General features: G+C 41.6%; 2 protein-coding genes across 2 annotated transcripts; both read left to right on the top strand.

Moving 5' to 3' along the window:
• Positions 1-1247: 1247 nt before the first annotated feature.
• bdkrb2 (bradykinin receptor B2) lies at positions 1248-4819 on the top strand. The gene is made up of 2 exons (XM_032547654.1): positions 1248-1400; positions 2990-4819. Exons 1-2 carry the CDS (start codon positions 1381-1383, stop codon positions 4026-4028), a joined length of 1059 nt encoding a protein of 352 aa, XP_032403545.1. The 5' UTR covers positions 1248-1380; the 3' UTR covers positions 4029-4819.
• Positions 4820-12980: 8161 nt separating this feature from the next.
• Positions 12981-17692, top strand: bdkrb1 (bradykinin receptor B1). Its single transcript, XM_032547653.1, has 2 exons — positions 12981-13084; positions 16369-17692. Exon 2 carries the CDS (start codon positions 16372-16374, stop codon positions 17476-17478), a length of 1107 nt encoding a protein of 368 aa, XP_032403544.1. The 5' UTR covers positions 12981-13084; positions 16369-16371; the 3' UTR covers positions 17479-17692.
• The last annotated feature ends 1912 nt before the right edge of the window (positions 17693-19604 follow it).

The following is a 19604-nucleotide window of genomic DNA, read 5'->3' as shown; positions in this document are numbered from 1 at the left end:
TAGGGCCAAAATGGACCTGAAACTGGGTTAGGAAATGCTCTTCTGGTGATGGAAGGCCGACTTTGTAACTGCCTTTATGTGGCTCTGAAGGTTCAGGTCAGCGCTCATCCTGAACTTTAGTTTCCAGCTTCCGCGTTCTGACTAAAACCAGGAAGATAGAGCACATAACACCAGTTTTAAAGTCCCTCCACTGGCTCCCTGTAGCTCAAAGAATAGACTTTAAAATACTGTTGTTAGTTTATAAATCACTGAACGGCTTAGCACCACAATACATTAAAGATCTGCTGTTGTTGTATCAACCTTCCAGACCTCTCAGGTCTTCTGGTTCTGGTTCTGCTCTGCATCCCCAGAACCAGAACCAAACGAGGAGAAGCAGCTTTCAGCATCTATGCACCACAAATCTGGAACAAACTTCCAGAAAACTGTAAAACAGCTGAAACACTGACTTCCTTTAAATCTCGACTAAAAACCCACCTGTTTAGGATTGTATTTGAAATGTAATCAATTACAAATTTATTGATGGAACTTGACTTAATGTCGTGTTTTGATTGTTGATTCTATGTTGCATTGTGTTTCTGTGTTTGTAATGATGTAAAGCACTTTGAAATGCCTTGCTGCTGAAATGTGTTATACAAATATAATTTGATTTGAACTGAAGTTGTGTGTTGACTCTAGATCTATAACTCTAGAACGTTCCTCTTTAGCTCCAAAGATAAAACCTTCAGCTTCTGTTCATCTGGAGAAGTTTTTGCTCTTCCACACATTTATCCGTTCTCAGCATCTGTTCAGTGATTGGATGGTTCAGACTCACCTGGTGACATCATAATGTAGAGCTGTGTATCATCTGTGTTAGTCATGGCATATAGATGTTGAACGGGAGGGGCCAGAGTTCAGAACCCTGAGGTACTCCACATGTGACATGAGGAAGTCCCGGTTCTGCTGGTAAAGCTGAGCCAGTCCAGAACTGGAGCAGAGAGTCCGGCCCGGTTCTCCAGCCGTTTCAGTAATATGTCACGGTCAGCGGCTGCTCTGAGGTCCAACAGAACCAGAACTGTGGTTCTTTCAGTCTGTAGTGACTAAAGGGACAAAACAAGGCAAAAACCAAATAATCTCTGTAAACTCTTAGAAGTACAAGAAGCTGCTGGATTTTTTTTTTACATGCGTTTCTATAAACGCAGCCTAAAGCATCTCAGAGTTGACAGAGTGCAGGCAGACAGCGGGAGCTGAGAGCCAATCAGAAGGGCCGCAGCGCGCTGACTGAACTATAAACTGCTTTGCCGTTTTGGCTGACATCACACTAATTGCAGATTCCTCAGAGGAGCGAGTCAGCGACAGACGGCAGAGTGTTACCGGGAAGCGCAGCATCTGGACTCAGGAGAAATGACTCTTCCAGCTACCAGGTACAACATCTGAACGCTTTACACACTTTATCTCATCTGGGAGTCGCTGCTCCGGTCAGGAACCAGCAGAGCTGGGATGATAAAATGGGCTAAAATGTGTGGAAAGATTGTTTTTAAAACTTCAAATGTCTTACAGTTATTATAACTCTGAGATAGAACAAGATGAAATAAAGTTAAATAAACTGTAAATAAAGTTGTTCTTTTTTAATATTTTGGTTTCTGGTTCTAATTTTAGAACTTTGAGTTAAATACTAATAAATTTTTATCTTATTATTTTTGAAGATACTTACAGAATGCATCATGATGTCAAAACTTTTGTTTTATATTCAGTGGAGTGTAAAATTATTTATATTCCCATTTTTTATACATTTTTCCTCATGACAACCTTATAGTTACATGAATCCAGTATAATGTATATATAATGCGTATTACAGTATATCCACCAATAACCAAGTTTATATGTTTTGAGCTGTTTAATGTACAAAATCTAAAAAACTCAAATTTACTTCAATGAAAAACAATTTTTATTTAATGAAGCTTAATATTCACAGATCAAACATGATGACAGAAAACAGACTTTAGTTTTTTCCTTTGTTCTGCTGCTCATTACTGTAACATGGTAATAACTCAGCTGCATGACTCAGAATCAGGTAAAATAATTACATACGACATGCATTAGAAGCAGCGACCCGTTAATTATTACAGGTTCTGCAGCAGCAGGGAGAGGATCTCTGGTTCTGTTTGGGTTTTATCCGTTAAAAATGGTTCTGTTTCTGCAGCAGCTCTATGAATTCAGATCCCAGGACAGGAACATGTAGTGAAAAATGTACAGTTTGTTTGGAAACGTGAGGCTCTCACAATAAAGCCAGAATATTTCTGAAGTTACTAAAATGAAACTAAAAATCTAAAACAAAAAACTTGTTCATGAAACAGAGGGAAAATAAAAGGTGCTCAAGTTCATTTTCTCAGATTAAAATCTGAAAAGTGTGGCTCTCCAACACTTTTTTGGAACCACCTGCAGTTACAGCTGGAAGTCTTTGGAGTTGCTTTGCACATCCATAATACAACCACTACCGTGCTTCATCATGGGGATGATCTCATCTGGCCAGAGCAGCTTCCTCCACATGTTCACTGTTTCCTCCAGAACTTGAAGCAGACGTTCAGTTTGACGTCAGAGACCAGATTTAAACGACTGATCGATGTCCCGCAGAGAGATTCTCCCACCCGAGCCGTGGATCTCTGCAGCTCCTCCAGATCTACTCTGATCAGCCGTTTCTCTGGTTAATGCTCTGCTCTTCCAGTCACAGATGTTTGCTGACTGAACAGAGATTTTCAGATTTTTATTTTGGTATCACAGTAAAGGGGCTGAAAACAAAGATTTAAATATTATTATTTATAAACTTTTTCAAAACCATGCTTCCTTTTCCTTCCAGTTCACTTTTATGCACTACTTGTTTTGTCACATAAAATGTAGATTAAATGTTTAAAATGTGACAAAATGCAGGAATGTCCTTTGAAACCAGTGAACTTTATAATATCTCTTTCCAATATTAAACACAGTTTGTGTTGTATATTATGTTTCTTTGCAGCTTTCCTGACCTCAACGCCACGGCGCTGTACGGCGACCATGACAGCGCCAACGTTACGGGCTGTCCCGACCCGGAGGCCTGGGACTGGCTGGCCAGCGGAGCGCCGGTCTACATCCTGACTATCAGCATTGTGGGAATCTTCTTTAACCTCTTCGTCCTGATGGTCTTCATCCTCCACAAGAAGCCCTGCACCGTGGCCGAGATCTACCTGAGCAACCTGGCTGCCGCCGACCTGGTTCTGGTGTCCTGTCTGCCCTTCTGGGCCGTCAACATTTACAATCAGTTCGACTGGCCTTTCGGACAATTCATGTGCAAAGTCGTCAATGTGGGCATCAAGATAAACGTCTACTGCAGCATCTATTTCCTGGTTCTGGTTGGCATAGACCGGTATGTGGCGCTGGTGCACGCTTTGTCGCATGGAAGAATGCGCAGGCCAAAGTATGCTAAGCTAGGCTGCCTGCTAACATGGGGCTTCGGCTTGTTGCTCAGCATTCCCACGTTCATCTTCAGGGAGGTGAGACATTTTCCTGAGTATGGGGTTTACGCCTGCTACCTGGAATACCCGAACCTGACCGTAGAGATTCTCTACGACTGGATGCTGCTGGTTCTCAGCTTCGTCATTCCGATTTCCATCATCTTGTTCTGCACTTTGAGGATCATCCGGGCGCTGAAGAAGCAGTCGATAGAAAGGTTCAACGCTGAGAAGACAGAGCAGAAGGCCACCATCTTGGTTCTGGTGGTCCTGCTGGCCTTCCTCCTCTGCTGGGTGCCGTTCCACCTCGTCACCATCCTGAACATCCTGGAGCGGGTCAAAGTCCTGGGAGGGTGCCAGCTGTCGTCCGCGCTGGACATCTGCAACCAGATCTTCACCTACTTGGGCTTCTTCAACAGCGTCCTGAACCCAGTGCTGTACGTCATCGTCGGGAAGAACTTCAGGAAGAAAGTTCGGGAACTCGTGAACCAGTGGACCATCAAGAGAACGATGACGTCTGAGTCCACTCGCTCCAATTTATCCTCCACACTCAAGACGTTAGTTTGAAACATCCAGCAAACGACGAACCGCTCAGCAGAGATGTAAATATGTGTTCATATGATAATAAACTGTATATGGTTTTAATGTTACTTGCAGGAAATTGTTGCATTTCAAAGCAAAATCTTTTGTTTTACTATTATAAACTATAAAGTATAAGCTTTTACTGTTGAGTAATTTTTAATTGAAAATGTGTTCATGTGCTAAAAATATGGAAGTAACTTAGATGAAGTGAACTGTTTCTGTGAAATAATGTCTGTAAAAAAACTTTCCATTCTCAGTTTTAGAGATTAGTAAGTGAAAACTTATAAAGTTGCTTTTCTCATTGACAAAGCCTTAAATGAAATATGCATTACAACCAAAAGCAAACAGAAAATCCATAGAGGCTTTAAATGGCTGATGTAAATACGGGAACTGGCCGAGTGTTTTTCTGCTGCCTCTGACTCACCCTCTGCAATTACAGCAGATTTTCCAACTTTGACACACAAGTTTGTGGTCGGTGCACATCGACCGTCTCGTTTTACATTTCTATCCACACAGCGTCTGACGGCGCAGCGTCAACTCACTGTGGGCTGTGGGCGAGGGCCCGAATAATGGAGACTGGCAAACAGGAAGACCGGCCTGACCACATGCACTAGGGAAGAAAATAGTTGTGAAAATAAAAAGTGATGCAAGGAAAGAACCTCAAATGGAAAAATAGTGTTTGTTTTCTACTAACTCCGTTTTACCTGCTCTAAATCTGCAGCCATATTTACTCCTAACGCTGCTGCATCAGGATCGTATTTAATGGTTTCTGTCTACATGTTCACTGTTTGTTTTAACTTGGATGCTTTCCTGGTCAGAACTGCAAAAAGCCCAAAACACAGCAGATCCATTTTGGCTTCCGATCCAACAGAAAACCAGGTATGACGTGCACACCAGTTAGAACACGTTAAAGTTAACGGAGCCTTGCTGGAGTCGGGTTTTGTCAGAGCTGTGAACAATTTGATGAAACAGGAATGAGGCTGAATGGCAAAGTAAAACATGTCCGCTCTGGGGGAAAACACAGACTAAAAAAGTTAGCGCACGCTGCGTGTTTTAGACCCATTAATTCTTGTGATTTCAAGTGTTGATTCAAACATTATTTGATCCTGATTCATCACCGGGTGACTCAAATGTCTGCAGGAGAGACAAAAAGCAGCTTCACTCCAGAAAATCTTCCAACATTTCACAAGCTGAGCTCTGAGACTCTGTGACACATCTGGAGTTGATTCAGTAAGAATACGTAGAAAAAATGTTGTCCAGATTATATAAACATGGCATGACTGAGTATCGTGATGGCAGAGTAAATTAAACAGCTGGAAACTCCAGGATAAATAAAACGTATCCAACGGCTGAAACCCAAATGCAGATTTAGCTGAAACACGTAAATGTTTGATTAATTCTCGAAAAGTCCTCAGAATGTTGCACCTGAAGGGCCAAACGACACAAAAAGGAAGCAAACTCATCAGGAAAGGAAGAAATGAGCTTCTTTATGTTCGTTTTCAGAATATGAGGTTACATACAGTCAACCCAGACTGTTTCCCAGAATCCTCTACCACTGCGATGGGTCTTAATGCAGAATGGATGTGTCTGTGTTTCACTAAACCCTGTTGATGCATATTTCACACAGACCTGGTTGGAGTTTGCTCCCATCCAGCAGTAGGAGAACAATCACAACAAACTGAGCCAATCCTCATACAGACATCAGTATCTGATGCATTCAGATGTTTAACTCATTTTCTCCTCAACAGTAAAAACAAATAAATCCAGATGTGACATTCTGACGTCATTCACAATAATTAAAGTCCTGCTTCTAAAGCAGTGAAACATGATGTGTGGGAAAGATTTCAGACCATTTGGAAAGGCGATTTTGGATGATGTCATCATCAAACTTCTTCACTGATCAATTTCAGTCAACATGTCATGAAGATAATAACACTGATGATCTTTACAGGAAGGGCCAGAGAACTATTGTATTTTATTCTGTTGTGTTCCTGCTGCATCACCAACATACTAATTAGTTTTAGCTAAACCTCTGACGGTCATCATGCTCTTCATCGCTGCTTGCATCAGATTAGTAATCCCAGTAGCATCCATAACGGTGTGAAAGTCAAACTCTGACTCAGACATGGAAAGATGAAGATAAAAAACTAAAATCCTTCAGAATCTCTCAAAAATTATCCACATGGATATTTTCCAATGTCTCCTGGTATTCTTCTGCCTCCTGTGATGTCATCAACACCTGCACACAAGAACCTGAATTTGACTCCACTTGTTCAAATTGCTTGAAAAAAGTTTCAGCTTGTGGAGGAAATCTGCACATCAGCAGCTGAGCTGATCAGATGTTTCAGAAGATCTGATCCAATCAGACGCTCAGAAACACTGCTGTGTGTTCAAGTTGTGCTAAAAACAGTTAGCCTATCAGCAAAGCTATTCAAGCCTAAAATAGCATCTCAAGGCTAACATGTAGCAGCTAACGCTAATGTCAGTGACTACAGTCCACATTTCTGAATCTCTGGAAAGATAAACTTTACTCTTTAATCTGCTGGTTGAAGAACCTGAAGATTAAAAATGATTCATATCTTTGTTGTTGAGCTCATCTGTCTATTTATTCAGTAATTTAGCAGCAAAAATTTAGTTTTTTAACTGAAAATGATGCTTATTTGATCAATACATGGTTTTTGGTTAAAATGTGATTAATTAATTACAGACCATGTAACCAACTGGTTTAAAATGTTAATTGCGTCCCACTGACAGTTTTTACCACCAGTGACTATTTATCAGAGATGAAATAAATAAATAAAATACAAATGTTCCTTATCAGGTCACTATTATCCATCACTGGAGTTACTGGCTTTCTCAGCAGAAGAGATTGTAGCGATCAGACTGCAGCAGAAAGAAAAAGTGAAGTCATCACCTCTGGTCTGGATGAAACCCAGCGAGCTGGAAACGGACGACGTGGAACCACATCTGATGACCTTTCTGCACTCTAGAGGACCTGAAGCAAAACACAGGAACACAGAATCAGCTTCTGACCTGCAGAAGCACAGAAGTGAAGATGCTACAATGAAAGTAGAATCCTGAGCAAATCGTTGTGCAATTCAGGTTTATGTGGCGAGGCATTAAACGCGCACATCGTCTGGGTTTCTCTCTCTGGAAGCCAAAATAACATTTATCTCTGCCTGATTTCAGTAAGTTCTCTGTTTTTAAGAACTCAGAAGAACTAAATAATTATGAAGCTTTCATTTACAAAACAATATATTTTAGAGGAGTTTAAAGTTTTCATGGCTCTTTTAGAGACATTAGAAGAAAAGCGATTTGGATGCATATGGAGCAAAGGCAAACTGTTGGATTAAATCTGAGTTACCGTCCTGAATGGGCAGGAAGAGTGGATATTACACACACACACACACACCCACACACGCACACACACCCACACACTTCTAATGAGATTTAGAGAGAGCTGTTACCCTAACATGAATATTTCTGGAGAAGCGCCCTGAGAGAACCACATGTGCAGGGAGAACATGCTAACTGCATGCTGAAAGACCCCAAACTGGGATTCAAACCCACAACCTTTTTGCTGCAAGGCAGCAGACCTCAAGAGAAAACAGAAAATAACTAAAACAGGAAAAAGGAAAAGTGCATGAGCTGCTGAAATGAATAAAGAACGAGTTCAGGTTTTCAGCTGCAGAAAGAACAAATAGAAACTCATCCAGTTTAACCTCCAGACCTCAGGAACAGACTCAATATTTAAAGATAATAAAAAACACTTCATGATCTTCAGACTGATTTTTGTGTCTGAAAAATAAGAAGAGTGCATGTTACATGCTGCTGCCACCTGCTGTTCAGCCTGAACACAAACCTCACAAAGCACTCTGGGTAAAATAACTATAGGCTTTAATATCTTTGCATCCATGATGGTTTTTGTTGTGAAAACATAAATCCTGAGTGTTTAGGTTTAGTTCTCTGCTGCTGTCCAGCTTTAGATCAACTTTCTATAAAACCGATTAAAATTGGAAGATGCTTTCTTTCTGTTTATTATATAACATTTTATGTTCATTGAAGAATAGAAATAATATTTAGTCATAGTTTTTTGTTAACATTATAGTAACATTGTTTCTGGATGTGGTTTCTATATGGCTCACAGTTTGTCTTTTTTATCTGTTGCTATGGTTACCCTGGTTAGCAGCAGCTGTTTTATGTGTTGTGATAGATAAACCATTATTATCACCTCAGCTTTTATCTCTTCACTCTTATAATTCAAACTGTGACGCATTAAAGCAACAGAGGCATTTAACCTTCAGCTGCTTTAGATGCTTCACTGTGAATATGAGACCAGAGGAAGACGGCAGGCGGCGCGGCGGGGCGGTGCGGCCCGGTGACCCGGCCGGCGACCCGGTGAGGCGGCCCGGTGACCCGGCGGCCCGGTGACCTGGCAGCCCGGTGACCCGGCGGCCCGGTGACCTGGCAGCCCGGTGACCCGGCAGCCCGGTGTGGCAACCCGGTGAGGCGACTCGGTGACCTGGAAGCCCGGTGACCCGGCGGGGCGACTCGGTGACCTGGAAGCCCGGTGACCCGGCGCGGCGGCCCGGTGACCTGGCAGCTCGGTGACCTGGCGACCCAGTGACCCGGCGCGGCGGCCCGGTGGGGTCACATCGTATCAGCTCAGATTGTAACATGATGATGATGAACTGAGGAATTAAATCAATCCTGCAGACGACCTCAGACTGCAGGAGCTTCAGCTTCCAGCAGGACGACCAGCATGAAAATACAGCCAGAGATATTATGGGATGGTTTAGACCAGTGGGCAACTCCAGGTCTCCTGTGTCTCTACTTCAACACACCTGAGTCACATAACGAGGTCGTCAGCAGGACTCTGGAGTCCTGACTGCGCTGAGAGGTGATTCAGCTGTTGGATTCAAATGTGTTGGACCAGGGAGACAACTTGGAGCTGCAGGACGCCGGCCCTTCAGGACCAGGACTGCCCACCCCTGGTTTAGACCAAAGATGATTCATAGGTAAAAACCTAGTTAAAGTCTAGTTCTAAATCCAACTGAGATTCTGTGGAAATACTTTACAATGCGTGTACAGTGTACACAGACGACCGTTATGAGATCTGATTGAGCGCAAAAGAAAACACACACCACACTTTTCAGATTTTTAGTCATGAAATCATTTTCCTTCAGCTTCTCAGTTTTCAGTCTGAGATCAAATCCTGATGAAACAGGCTGAACGTTCTTTGGAACATGACAAACGTTTTAGTCAGCTCCTCCAGCTAACAGCTTTTATCAACTTCCTTCAGACTTCTGATCAATTCCTGCGTGTGGATCAATAATCTGAGCTGAATTCATTCCTGCAGCTGCTGAGGCTGAACAAACTCTGTCCTGAAAGTTTAGATCTTTCCCAGCTTCAGTTTTACTTTTTAATTCTCTGTTTCTCTGAACATTAATGAATTCAACACCTGAGATTGTTGTGACTCTGAGAACAAGTTTAACTTCCTGCTTCCTCCTTCAGACAGGAGTGAGATGTGAAGGGGCGAACGCCCGGCTAGCTTGTTGTTCTGGTTGGCTGGAGTTTCAACCACACATGAATCAGATGTTGAATAATGGCAGCCGCTCAGCACGGCTCTAACAAACGACTTCTTTTTCCTGTGTGATTGTGGGAATCAGCAGAAGTTGGAGGAAATGGTTCCAGTGTTTGTGTAGGAGAAGCAGCTCAGAGCAGTTTGACCCTTTAAACGCCAAACTAAACAGAACTACTCACCTCTATTTATTGTATATAACTAATAAAATGCTACAAAGATTTTATAATATGTATCGGAGCAGCCGTGCAGGTTTTTCTACATTGATAATAAAAACAGGAAGGTGTCAGGAAAAGGCCTGGTTCTGCCTGCAGGTGACGGATGGGAGCAGCGTTTTCCTTTCACCCAGAAGCCTTTTGGTTTATTATCTCTGCTATGATAATTTGGATCAACTAAAAACAGGAAAGTGGTTCTGTGGCGTTCTTTCTGAAAACACAGCTTTAGTAAAGTCAAGACAGAACACGTCTGAAGGTGATGACAGACGCAGACGGTTTCATCACGATACACACGCAGAGCAGAAGCAAAGATTCATGTTTTAATCTGAAACCTGATAAGAGAAATAATGTCTCTGAAAATGTCAGAGATATTTTTACTTGTGTCAATTTGCATGACTGAAAAATGAAAAGTGATGAGTTTGGGAGCTCTATCTCTTCATTTGCTGCTTCTTTGGGAGAATCCGACGTGTTTTCCTGCAGCTCTGCTTTGGTAACTTGGCTGACCTCATGTGTTGAAACCGGCAGCTGCAAGCGGTGAGGAAAACATGAGAACTGTAACTCCAGCAAAATCAAAACATGAAAATCTTCCTGTTTAAGCTGGTGTTATTAATGTATTATAAGATTATTCACTCATAACAGAAGCTATATATTATAAATCTAAAGAACGTAAAAGCCTGAGCCTTTTATTTGGGGTAATCAGAAGGTGAAAAGTGTTGATGAGATTATTGTTTAATAAACACTCCAGTCTGGTCCAGTCTGACCACAAAAGGATAAAACATATTTCAGATGATTCTTCTTTGTCCTTTCATTTGAATTAAAAACAAACATTTCACATTTACACTTGAAACCACCCTCCTGCACTGCCAGGCCAAAAATGCCGCCTGTGTTTAGGCTGAGGACTGACCACCAGCTGGCAGAAAGCTCCGTAACCTCAGCTTCTCATTTCTTCAACAGCCAGATGGAAAATCACAACCTGTGGTCGTGGAAATGACATCAGGCATCATGCAGAAAGTATTAAAATTGGGTTGATAACTGTCCAGTGGATTATTAAAAACTGGGAAGTGGGGAACCATCAGACATTAGATGGAAAAGTGGTCATAAAAACCAGATTGTGATCAGTGATTATTTAAACATCAGATTGGATAAAAACAGCAGCAGAACTCAGGACGGTTCAGAAGTGAAAGTAGGAGCATTTCCACATTTCCACAGGAGTGAAGAAAACTCAAAGGATCCTGACTGAACAGATGTGAAACTGTAAGAAACCTCTAATCAAAGGCAACACACCCGGATTCCTCCCGAACAAAGACGACCCTGTCGTCGTCATCGTCTTCTTTTTCTTCTTCTTGTTGTTGTTGGGTGGACCTGATGTTTCCACAGTGAGTCACTCCTGCACTGAAACAGGCTAAACGTTTGCTAACGCAGGAATCCTGCACTCTGATGAACCTAAAACAGCCTTCAGTCATAATGGCCACTACGTTTTAAAGAAGCCGGAAAACAACAGCTCTTCAGTACGGGAGTGGCATCATCATGCTGTGGGTTTTTTACTGCAGGAGGGACAAACAACATTATGTGGAAAAAGAAGCAACATCAACCAGGAAGTTGAAGTTTTGACAAACAGGTTTTCCATGTGGACAATGAATAAATAATTTCCCTGCTGGGATGAATAAAGTAATTCTATATTCTATATGAACTTCAGTGTCTCTCAAGGTTACAGACAGGGTGAGGTCAAAGGTCATGTCACCTGGTTCTGAACATGACTACATACTGTAATGGTTTCTGGTTAACTCTTTTGGAGTTTATCATCTGTAGGAAAATTAAAATCAAATTCCATGGAATTAGGTTCATATGAAATGAAGTTACAGTAAATTATTCAGACGTTGACAGGATATTAAATAAAAACCTGGTGGATGACTCACAGGGAAACTGGCTGCTTACTCCAAGCAAGAAGCCTGTAATTTTAATCGGTTCTCTTCAACAGGCCAGGGGGAAACGTGAGACGTAATTTTCTCCTGTCAAGTTTCCACCAGGAAAACTTCGCACTGTTCGCTCTGCTTCTAAACCAGTAACGCCTGTTACTGAGGCGGTGAAACGACTTTGTAACTGTCTTTATGTGTTTCTGGAGGTTCAGATCTGAGTTCATCTCAGCTGGAAACTAGAGATCAGCCTGACCTCTGACCTGACCCCTGGGTTCCACAGTGGGCCTTCTAGCAGCTGCAGAACATTTCCAGGACCAGAGACTAAAGTCTTGGATCAGAGAAACTCATCCAGGCTTTAGTTTCTCTTTAGTGGCTTTGATTCCTGCAGCAGCGTCTTCACAGGTCTGATTGACAACCCAACAGTCCAGAACGCTGCTGCTGGAGTTCTGACTAGAACCAGGAGGATAGAGACACCATCCGGTTCTACACCACCCGGTTCTACACCACCCAGTTCTACAGTCCTTCACTGAGAGAAGAGACTTCTAACTACTTATGGTAGTTTAGAAATCACTGAACGGATTAAAGATCTGCTGCTGCTGGATCAACCATCAGATCTCTCAGGTCTCCTGGTTCTGGTTCTGTTCTGCATCCAGAACCAGAACCAAACATGGAGAAGCAGCATTCAGCTTCTGCGCTACAAATCCTTTAAATCCAGACTAAAAACCCAGCTGGCTATAGATGTTTTAGATTATTAATAACAGGAATGTTGATTGATTTATTTGGTTATTTTGATTATGACATTTGACAAAATGAAATATTTGCAGCTTGTTTCATAATTGGTTTCTGTTATGTTTTTACATGTAAAGCATTTTGAAGTGCCTTGTTACTGAAATATGCTGTTCTAATAAACTCAACAGGACTTTATGAACAGAAAACACAGAAGAAGAATCTCACCAAACCCAAAGCTGAGGTGGAACAGCCGTTTGGAAAACTGATTCTAGTTTATGTTCAGATTATCTTTGGTCACTAAAACGTATTTGATGGTTTAAAACTTTAACTGATGCAGGAGAAAACACTTTTGTTTCTGAACATCTTCAGCACATTTTGTGCTCTGCAGCTTAAACTAACTTCCTATATGAGGTCAGCAGAAACTGACTGTTTCCTAAACAAGGTGATGAATTAAAGTCCTTGGCTAAGGGTGTGGAAGAACTCAGCTGTATACAAAGCTCCTCGCAGCAGATCTGCTTCTCCACTGCTGCGGACTGGAGCTGAAGCTCGCTGTGCAGAGCTCAGACCTGCTGCAGAAGGAGCGTTCTCGTCCAGCTGCAGGTAAGAACGTCTCAGGTTGGTTTTGTTTTGGCTCAAACCGAACCAGGCGGTAAACATAATCCATTAAAATCTTTAGGTCCAGGCAGAAGTGACCAGAAAACAGAACTGAAAGCATTACGGCGTTGTGAAAATGATCTGGAGGATTATTAGAATCACTTTACTGAAGTTATGATCTTAAAACTCTTTTTCCCTCAGTGTCTGACATTAGATCAGTTATTATTGCCACAACTACTTTATACTTTAACAATAAAAATGGCATTTATTTTAACTTTTGTCTTCAAACATAGACATTTGTTTTTTCTTAATATTCATGTGTATTTGTATAAATGGATGTAAAATGTACAGATGTGTAAACAGACTCATGGTGAAAACGAACCAATCCTTTATCTGGGTTTATTTTTTATTCAGGAAAAAATCCAACATAATTTAAATATTCTGATGGTTGATCAAACATTTTGAATCAATTAACAAATCACAAGAGTTTCCCTCAGAGGTCATGATGACAGTAACTGAGGTCAGTTTGGTTTATTCACTGGCCGCCAGGCTGAACCAGGATCAATGAGCAGAAAGGAAAACGTGTTGGAGGCATCGGCTGATCGATTGGGATTTGATGACTTACTGTCACAAACATGGAGATTTAAAATCTACTGAAATTTACATGAACAGATTCAACTGTTCAACAAGCCCTGCAGGTTGGTTTATCTGAAGGAAGGAAGATGGAAAAATCATCTAAAAGCACTAAAAAAGTCATTTAAATCATAAAAATATTCCAAATGATTGTAGTTATCAATCAGAGCATTAAGTTCAGTTTATTGTTTAAATAGCAGAGCAACAGCAGATGATCGTCTGCGATGAGTCAGCTTCACAGTGAGATACTATCAGGTGTGCACTGAGTTTTCCAGTCAAACTAACAGCACGATTGACAATATTTTTGCTTTTTTCCTCCATTGTTTTTTCCACGAAAACGTCAATAGATATCAGCAAATTCCAAAATATGATTAAATGTGGTTACTGTGTGCGGTTGTTTAGTGATCGCTATAACGCGGTTTATTTTTCACTGTGTTCTGCGTCCTGATTGGCTAAACAGTCTCCGCGCTTCTTCTCTACCTGTGTGCCAATAACGTTACGGTATTTAAATATACAGCTTGACAAATTTTGGCAAATATTTTTGCCCAGAAGAAAAAGGAGCGACAACAACTACCGATAACTATGTTCCTCTCCCGAAACAAACACACCTGCACAGTGGCGCAAAAAGTGGCTATGCAGTGAATGCAACGCATAGGGGCGCTGCACTAGAGGGGCGCAAAAACGATGTGGGGATTTTTTTTTCTAGTCAGCATTTTATGTACTTAACAGCTGTTTATGTATGAAATGATGAATAACAGAGGAACAGCATTGATTAGGCGCCCCTCCCCTCCTGCCAGCCTCTCCCTCCCATACAGGCAGCCTGGGCAGAAGCGCTGAGGCGCGTTTTTTTTTCCTTTAAATTTGAATTGTAGGAATGAACAGGGAGATAAAGACGGGCGGCAGATAAACCTCCGGCGCACAAAACAGAAAACAGAAGAAGGGGAGGGATAAAGATGTTGAGAGACTAAGAAAAGCTTTTCAAAGTGGTTGAAAGACAGAAGGTAAGTAATGTCAGAGTATCAACAAGAGAGTTAAATATTCAGGTTAGCTTAAGCTAGGCTACAATGACAGGTGGTTGTTGTTGTCCAATACGGGACGCGATTTATTCCGTATTGCTACAAATGTCTGATAGACGCACCTATCACACACACCTCAACAATAAGTGTAATAATAATGACCAAAACAAAACACGGGAAATATTAGGGTCAGTTACATTTTCGTTTCGGGGCCTAAACCACACGAACTGACGCTGTTGTCACGGTTGCTTAGAGACGGTTGCTACGCAGCCGCGGTGAGCTGCTATCAACCCCAGTCTTTTTAAAATGTCCGCCCGATAAAACACCGTCCTTAAAGTAAAACCTCTGGCAAAAATACAGACGGTGGTGGGAAGAAACAGGCTAAACAATCACAGTGACGTTTAATAGGGGCATTTAAAAAATATGTGTATCGATATTCAGTGGGTTGTTTGATATCAGACAGAATGGATCAGGACAGGAACCGCAGACCCGTCAGAACCTAAAGAACCTAAAGAACCAGACATCAGTCTCTTCATCCCTCAGTCATTTCCTGAGACCGAAAAATAATATAAATGGCAATTTAAAGAACAAATCATACAAATAGATTAATAGTAAATGAATAAATATTGTGAAGAGATCATTAAAAACGTTTGTTAGGATTGTGTAGGAAAAACGTTGATATCTTTTATAAATAGTGTTTTGTGGTCAATATTATTTCACCGTTTTAGTAATGTGGGTGGCCAGTTTATATAAGGTTTCCTATCAATCTATAAGAATGATAGAAAACATGCTAACAAAAAGCCTCAGACCTGCAGCCACAGGCGGTTCTAGACAGGATAACAGAAGAGGCTCTTTGGCTCAAATATATTAAATGATGAAATACTGCCCTGTTTTTTGTTTCATTCTTTTTTAATTGCCCTGTAGGCAACGATTTATTCACATAGATGTACATTTATTATTATTGATACTTTAATTAAAAATGAGTTGTACAAGTTTATGTCATAGGGACGGGGCGCCGATGACATGTTCACATAAACCTCAGAAAGTATGCAGTTGCCCCCCTGCACCTGCACCACAGGCTTCAGAAGAAAAAGCCACTAGAGAGCAGAGTCAGGCGGAGTCGGGCCGCAGCGTCACAGTCAGAGGATCAGTGAAATACACGAGTCACAATTTATCCTACCTTCGTATTGATGATTAACATGATTATTTTACTGTAGTTATTTGTAAGAAAATGTTCTATTTGTTAAAAAAAATGCTTCGGCCTGAAAACAGGTTTTGTTCTTTGGTTTCAATGTAGAAGATTTAATTATGCTGTATAATAATTGTAAAAAAATAAAGGTAACTACTTCAGGGATTTCGCCTATCACGGGTTCTTTTTGGAACGCAACCCCTGAGGGTTCACTGTATCTCACTTTTAAAGTAATGGAAACACTGGGAATGTTTTAAAGTATTTGTGTTTATGGTGGTATGAATGCTGCAGTCACAGACTTACGATTACCTAAAAACAGGTAATTAGTTTTTTGTTTGTTATTTTTATCATAATCTTTATCAGTATCACAATATTACCACAAAATCTAACAATAAAATTCTACGTCCACCAGTACCATATACATGATTTTACTGGTTTTTCTTTGTTTCCAGCTCATGGAGTCTCTTTCGCCTGTATCTACGGCCTCCTGGTCTGACAACAGCAGCTCGTTTCTCCCGTTCGGCCCGTCGGACTCTCCACACTCCACAGACTGGGAGACGATCTACACCGTTGTCCCTCCCTACATCTTCATCCTGTCGCTGCTGGGGCTTCTCCTCAACTGCTTCGTCCTGGCCGTGTTCGCAGCCCACAAAGACTGCCTGACCGTGGCGGAGATCTACCTGTGCAACCTGGCGCTGGCTGACTTCCTGCTGCTGTGTGGCCTCCCGTTCTGGGCCATGTACATCCTGAACCACTTCAACTGGTCGTACGGAGATGCTTTGTGCAAACTGGTCAACTCCAATGTTGTCATCAATTTCTACACCAGCATCTACACCCTGGTCATGATTAGCATCGACCGCTATCTGGCGCTGGTGAAAACCATGATGTCGCGGTGGCTGAGACAGACACTGTATGCTAAGATAGCCTGCTTCGTCCTGTGGATGTTTGGACTGCTTCTCAGTCTGCCAACAATAATTCACAGGAAGGTCAAGTTTATTGAGGAGTACAATACCACTTCCTGCATTCTAGATTATACCTACGGAAGTCCTTGGAAGCTTGCCCATCAGATTATGCTGAACATCTTAGGCTTTGCACTTCCTCTCCTTGTCATTGTTTTCAGTAGCTGGAATATAATCAAGGCTTTGGCTCGGAGGACGGAAAATCTCGCATTTCACGACTTCAACGATACAAAGGCTACAGTGCTGGTCTACGCCGTCATGCTGCTATTTTTACTGTGCTGGGGCCCCTTCCAGGTCCTCACCTTCATCGACACGCTGTGTGATGTGGAAGTGCTGGACGGAGAGCTGTGGTCTCAAACTCTCAGCTTGGGCGATCAGGTTTCCGTGTACCTGGCCTTTCTCAACAGCCTGCTGAACCCGCTGCTCTACGCCTTCTCTGGTCAGTACTTCAGAAGGAAAGTTATTGCCGTCTACAGGAGGGCCAGACAGCAGCGCAGAGGGTCAGACATGGCCACACATCAGCGATCGCTGGTGTCTACGTTTGTCAACAGAACAGAGCAATTACAGCCGGTGGTCATCGTTAATGCTAAAGATCAAATATGACTCTAAAGACTTCCTCCTCTGCTCTTCATATGATGGCAGGAAGTAGGCGGCATTAGTAGAGGATGTTATTTTACTCTTGTCCACTTTCATGGTTACAGATTCAGTGACATCTTTGTCCTGAACTGTGAGCTTTTTGTATGTTTTGTTCCTTTTAAAGTCTTGTTTACATTTTACATTTATTGTCATTTTTCACAGGTGAACATCTGAAATAAAAATTTAGCATTCCTTCACCAAGTCCACGTTTTTGGGTTCTTGATGAATTTCTCACTTTATATCTAAAAGACAAGATAAAGACATGTCATGACATTTAAAACGAACTGCCAATTTTTGACAGATAATCTATCTGTTGGGATTAGTAGAGGGACTGGATTAGAAATTTTAATTGAGTTAATTTACAGGTCTGTAATTAATTGCATTTTAATCCAAAACCTTATTGATGAAATAAGCAACATTATCGATTCAAAAACCCATTTTTGCTGCTAAGTTACTAAATAAATAGACAATAAAAATAAGCTCAACAATAAAACTATCTATAGATTTTAATCTTCAGGTTTTTCAACCATCAGTCTGGAGAAAAGTTCATCTTTCCAGAGTTTCAGAAGTCCTGATCTATCATGGAGCTTCTGTAGAAATGTGGACTGTAGACGCTAACATTAGCCTCTACTGCATCCATAAATAAGTTGGCATTTAGATGCTATTTTAGGCTAGCATAGCTTCACTGATAGGCTAACTCCTTTTAGCACAACTTGAACACAAAAATGTTTTCCGGCGTCCAATCAGATCAGCTTAGAAGCAGAAATCAACCCTCAGTTGTCCGTCGCTATTGTTAGCGGATGTTGATTGTACGTCAGATTTGTGAGGGTTAAAGGTCACAGAGGGGCCAAGATCTCTGACCTCATCATCAAGTGTTCTTTATCCAGTCCTTGGCTGTCAGAGTCTTACAACGTTTAGAAGTTTATCTGTCAACACTCTTGAGCTACATTTAGTTTACAGTTAATCAGGTCATTAGCATCATTCTGTATAACCTGAGGATGTAATTCAGCCCTTTGATTCAGCTGTGTTGGATTTGGGACACGTTAAAAAGTTTTAGGAGCTGGCCCTTGAGGACAGGAGTTGGACAGAGAGACGAAGAAGCTGGCTGACCCAGAATGGAGGAACAGTTTCAGGTTGCAGTTCCTGTCTCTGTCTGAAGCTCTGAGGAATTTAAACTTCACTTCACATGAACAGACGTTGTGTTTGAGCCACGCATGCACAGAGAACATCCAAAGACCCCAGGCTGGGATTTGAACCAAGGACCTTCCTGCTGCAAGGCAGCACTGCTACTATTCAGCCCTAATATATAATTCCACCCTGTTGTTGTAAGTCTACTCTATTACTTTCTATATTTTGTATTTCTTCCCAACAGCTTCTATGCTGACTGTTTCCTGCCTCAGAGCTCAGCTTACTTTTCAAGCTTTCTTGTCATTAAACCGACAGCCTGAGAGGAAAAAGTGTGATTGACATTAGAAGCTGACTCCGCCTACTTTAAACTTTCCCATATGGAAAATGATTAATACAGTTAGCACAGTGTTGTCTGGAAACCGGCTCTTTACTAAATATGTTCAGCAGACTGGCTTTAATCACAGTTCCAGGCAGGACAGCTTTTATCTTCCACTAGCGCTGAAGAACTACCAAGCTAATTATTACAGAATATTTAATAGAAACTGTCAGCAGCCATTCTGACACTCTGATGAACACACTTCTTTGTGGGGGAAACTACTGGACCCGCTTGGTAACGGGTCCAGTAACGGGTTGTTAAGGTTAGCATGACTGAGGTGCTGTTCAGGAATTTCAGTAAAGTCTTTTAGTTTCCATGGTAATGCTGTAGGTGTGACTCAGGATTAGCTCTGATCTCAGACAACACTGCATCCATAAATAAGTTAACATCTGTTTTGTATTTAGCATAAAACACAAACTGGGCAGATCTTTTAAAGAACTTTGACAAGAACCAGCAGGACCCTGACCCTGAAGCATCAGCACTGGATCACATGCTGTATGCCTGATGTAGATCTGCATTTAGTCATGTTGACTCAGCATTTGTTTTCTTAGCTTAGCAGAAACTGCATTCTACATTCACAACTCCTGAA

This window comes from Xiphophorus hellerii, chromosome 19, assembly GCF_003331165.1.
Source record: "Xiphophorus hellerii strain 12219 chromosome 19, Xiphophorus_hellerii-4.1, whole genome shotgun sequence".
Taxonomy (NCBI): domain Eukaryota; kingdom Metazoa; phylum Chordata; class Actinopteri; order Cyprinodontiformes; family Poeciliidae; genus Xiphophorus; species Xiphophorus hellerii.
Note: the sequence above shows the minus strand (reverse complement) of the source record. Positions and strands in the feature narration are given on the sequence as shown.

Excerpts from the sequence above, each read along its gene's own strand:
- bdkrb2 (XM_032547654.1), top strand. The coding sequence starts at position 1,381 with ATGACTCTTCCAGCTACCAG. Across the intron at positions 1,401-2,989 it reads ATGACTCTTCCAGCTACCAG|CTTTCCTGACCTCAACGCCA; the intron begins GTACAACATCTG and ends GTTTCTTTGCAG.
- bdkrb1 (XM_032547653.1), top strand. The coding sequence starts at position 16,372 with ATGGAGTCTCTTTCGCCTGTATCTACGGCCTCCTGGTCTGACAACAGC.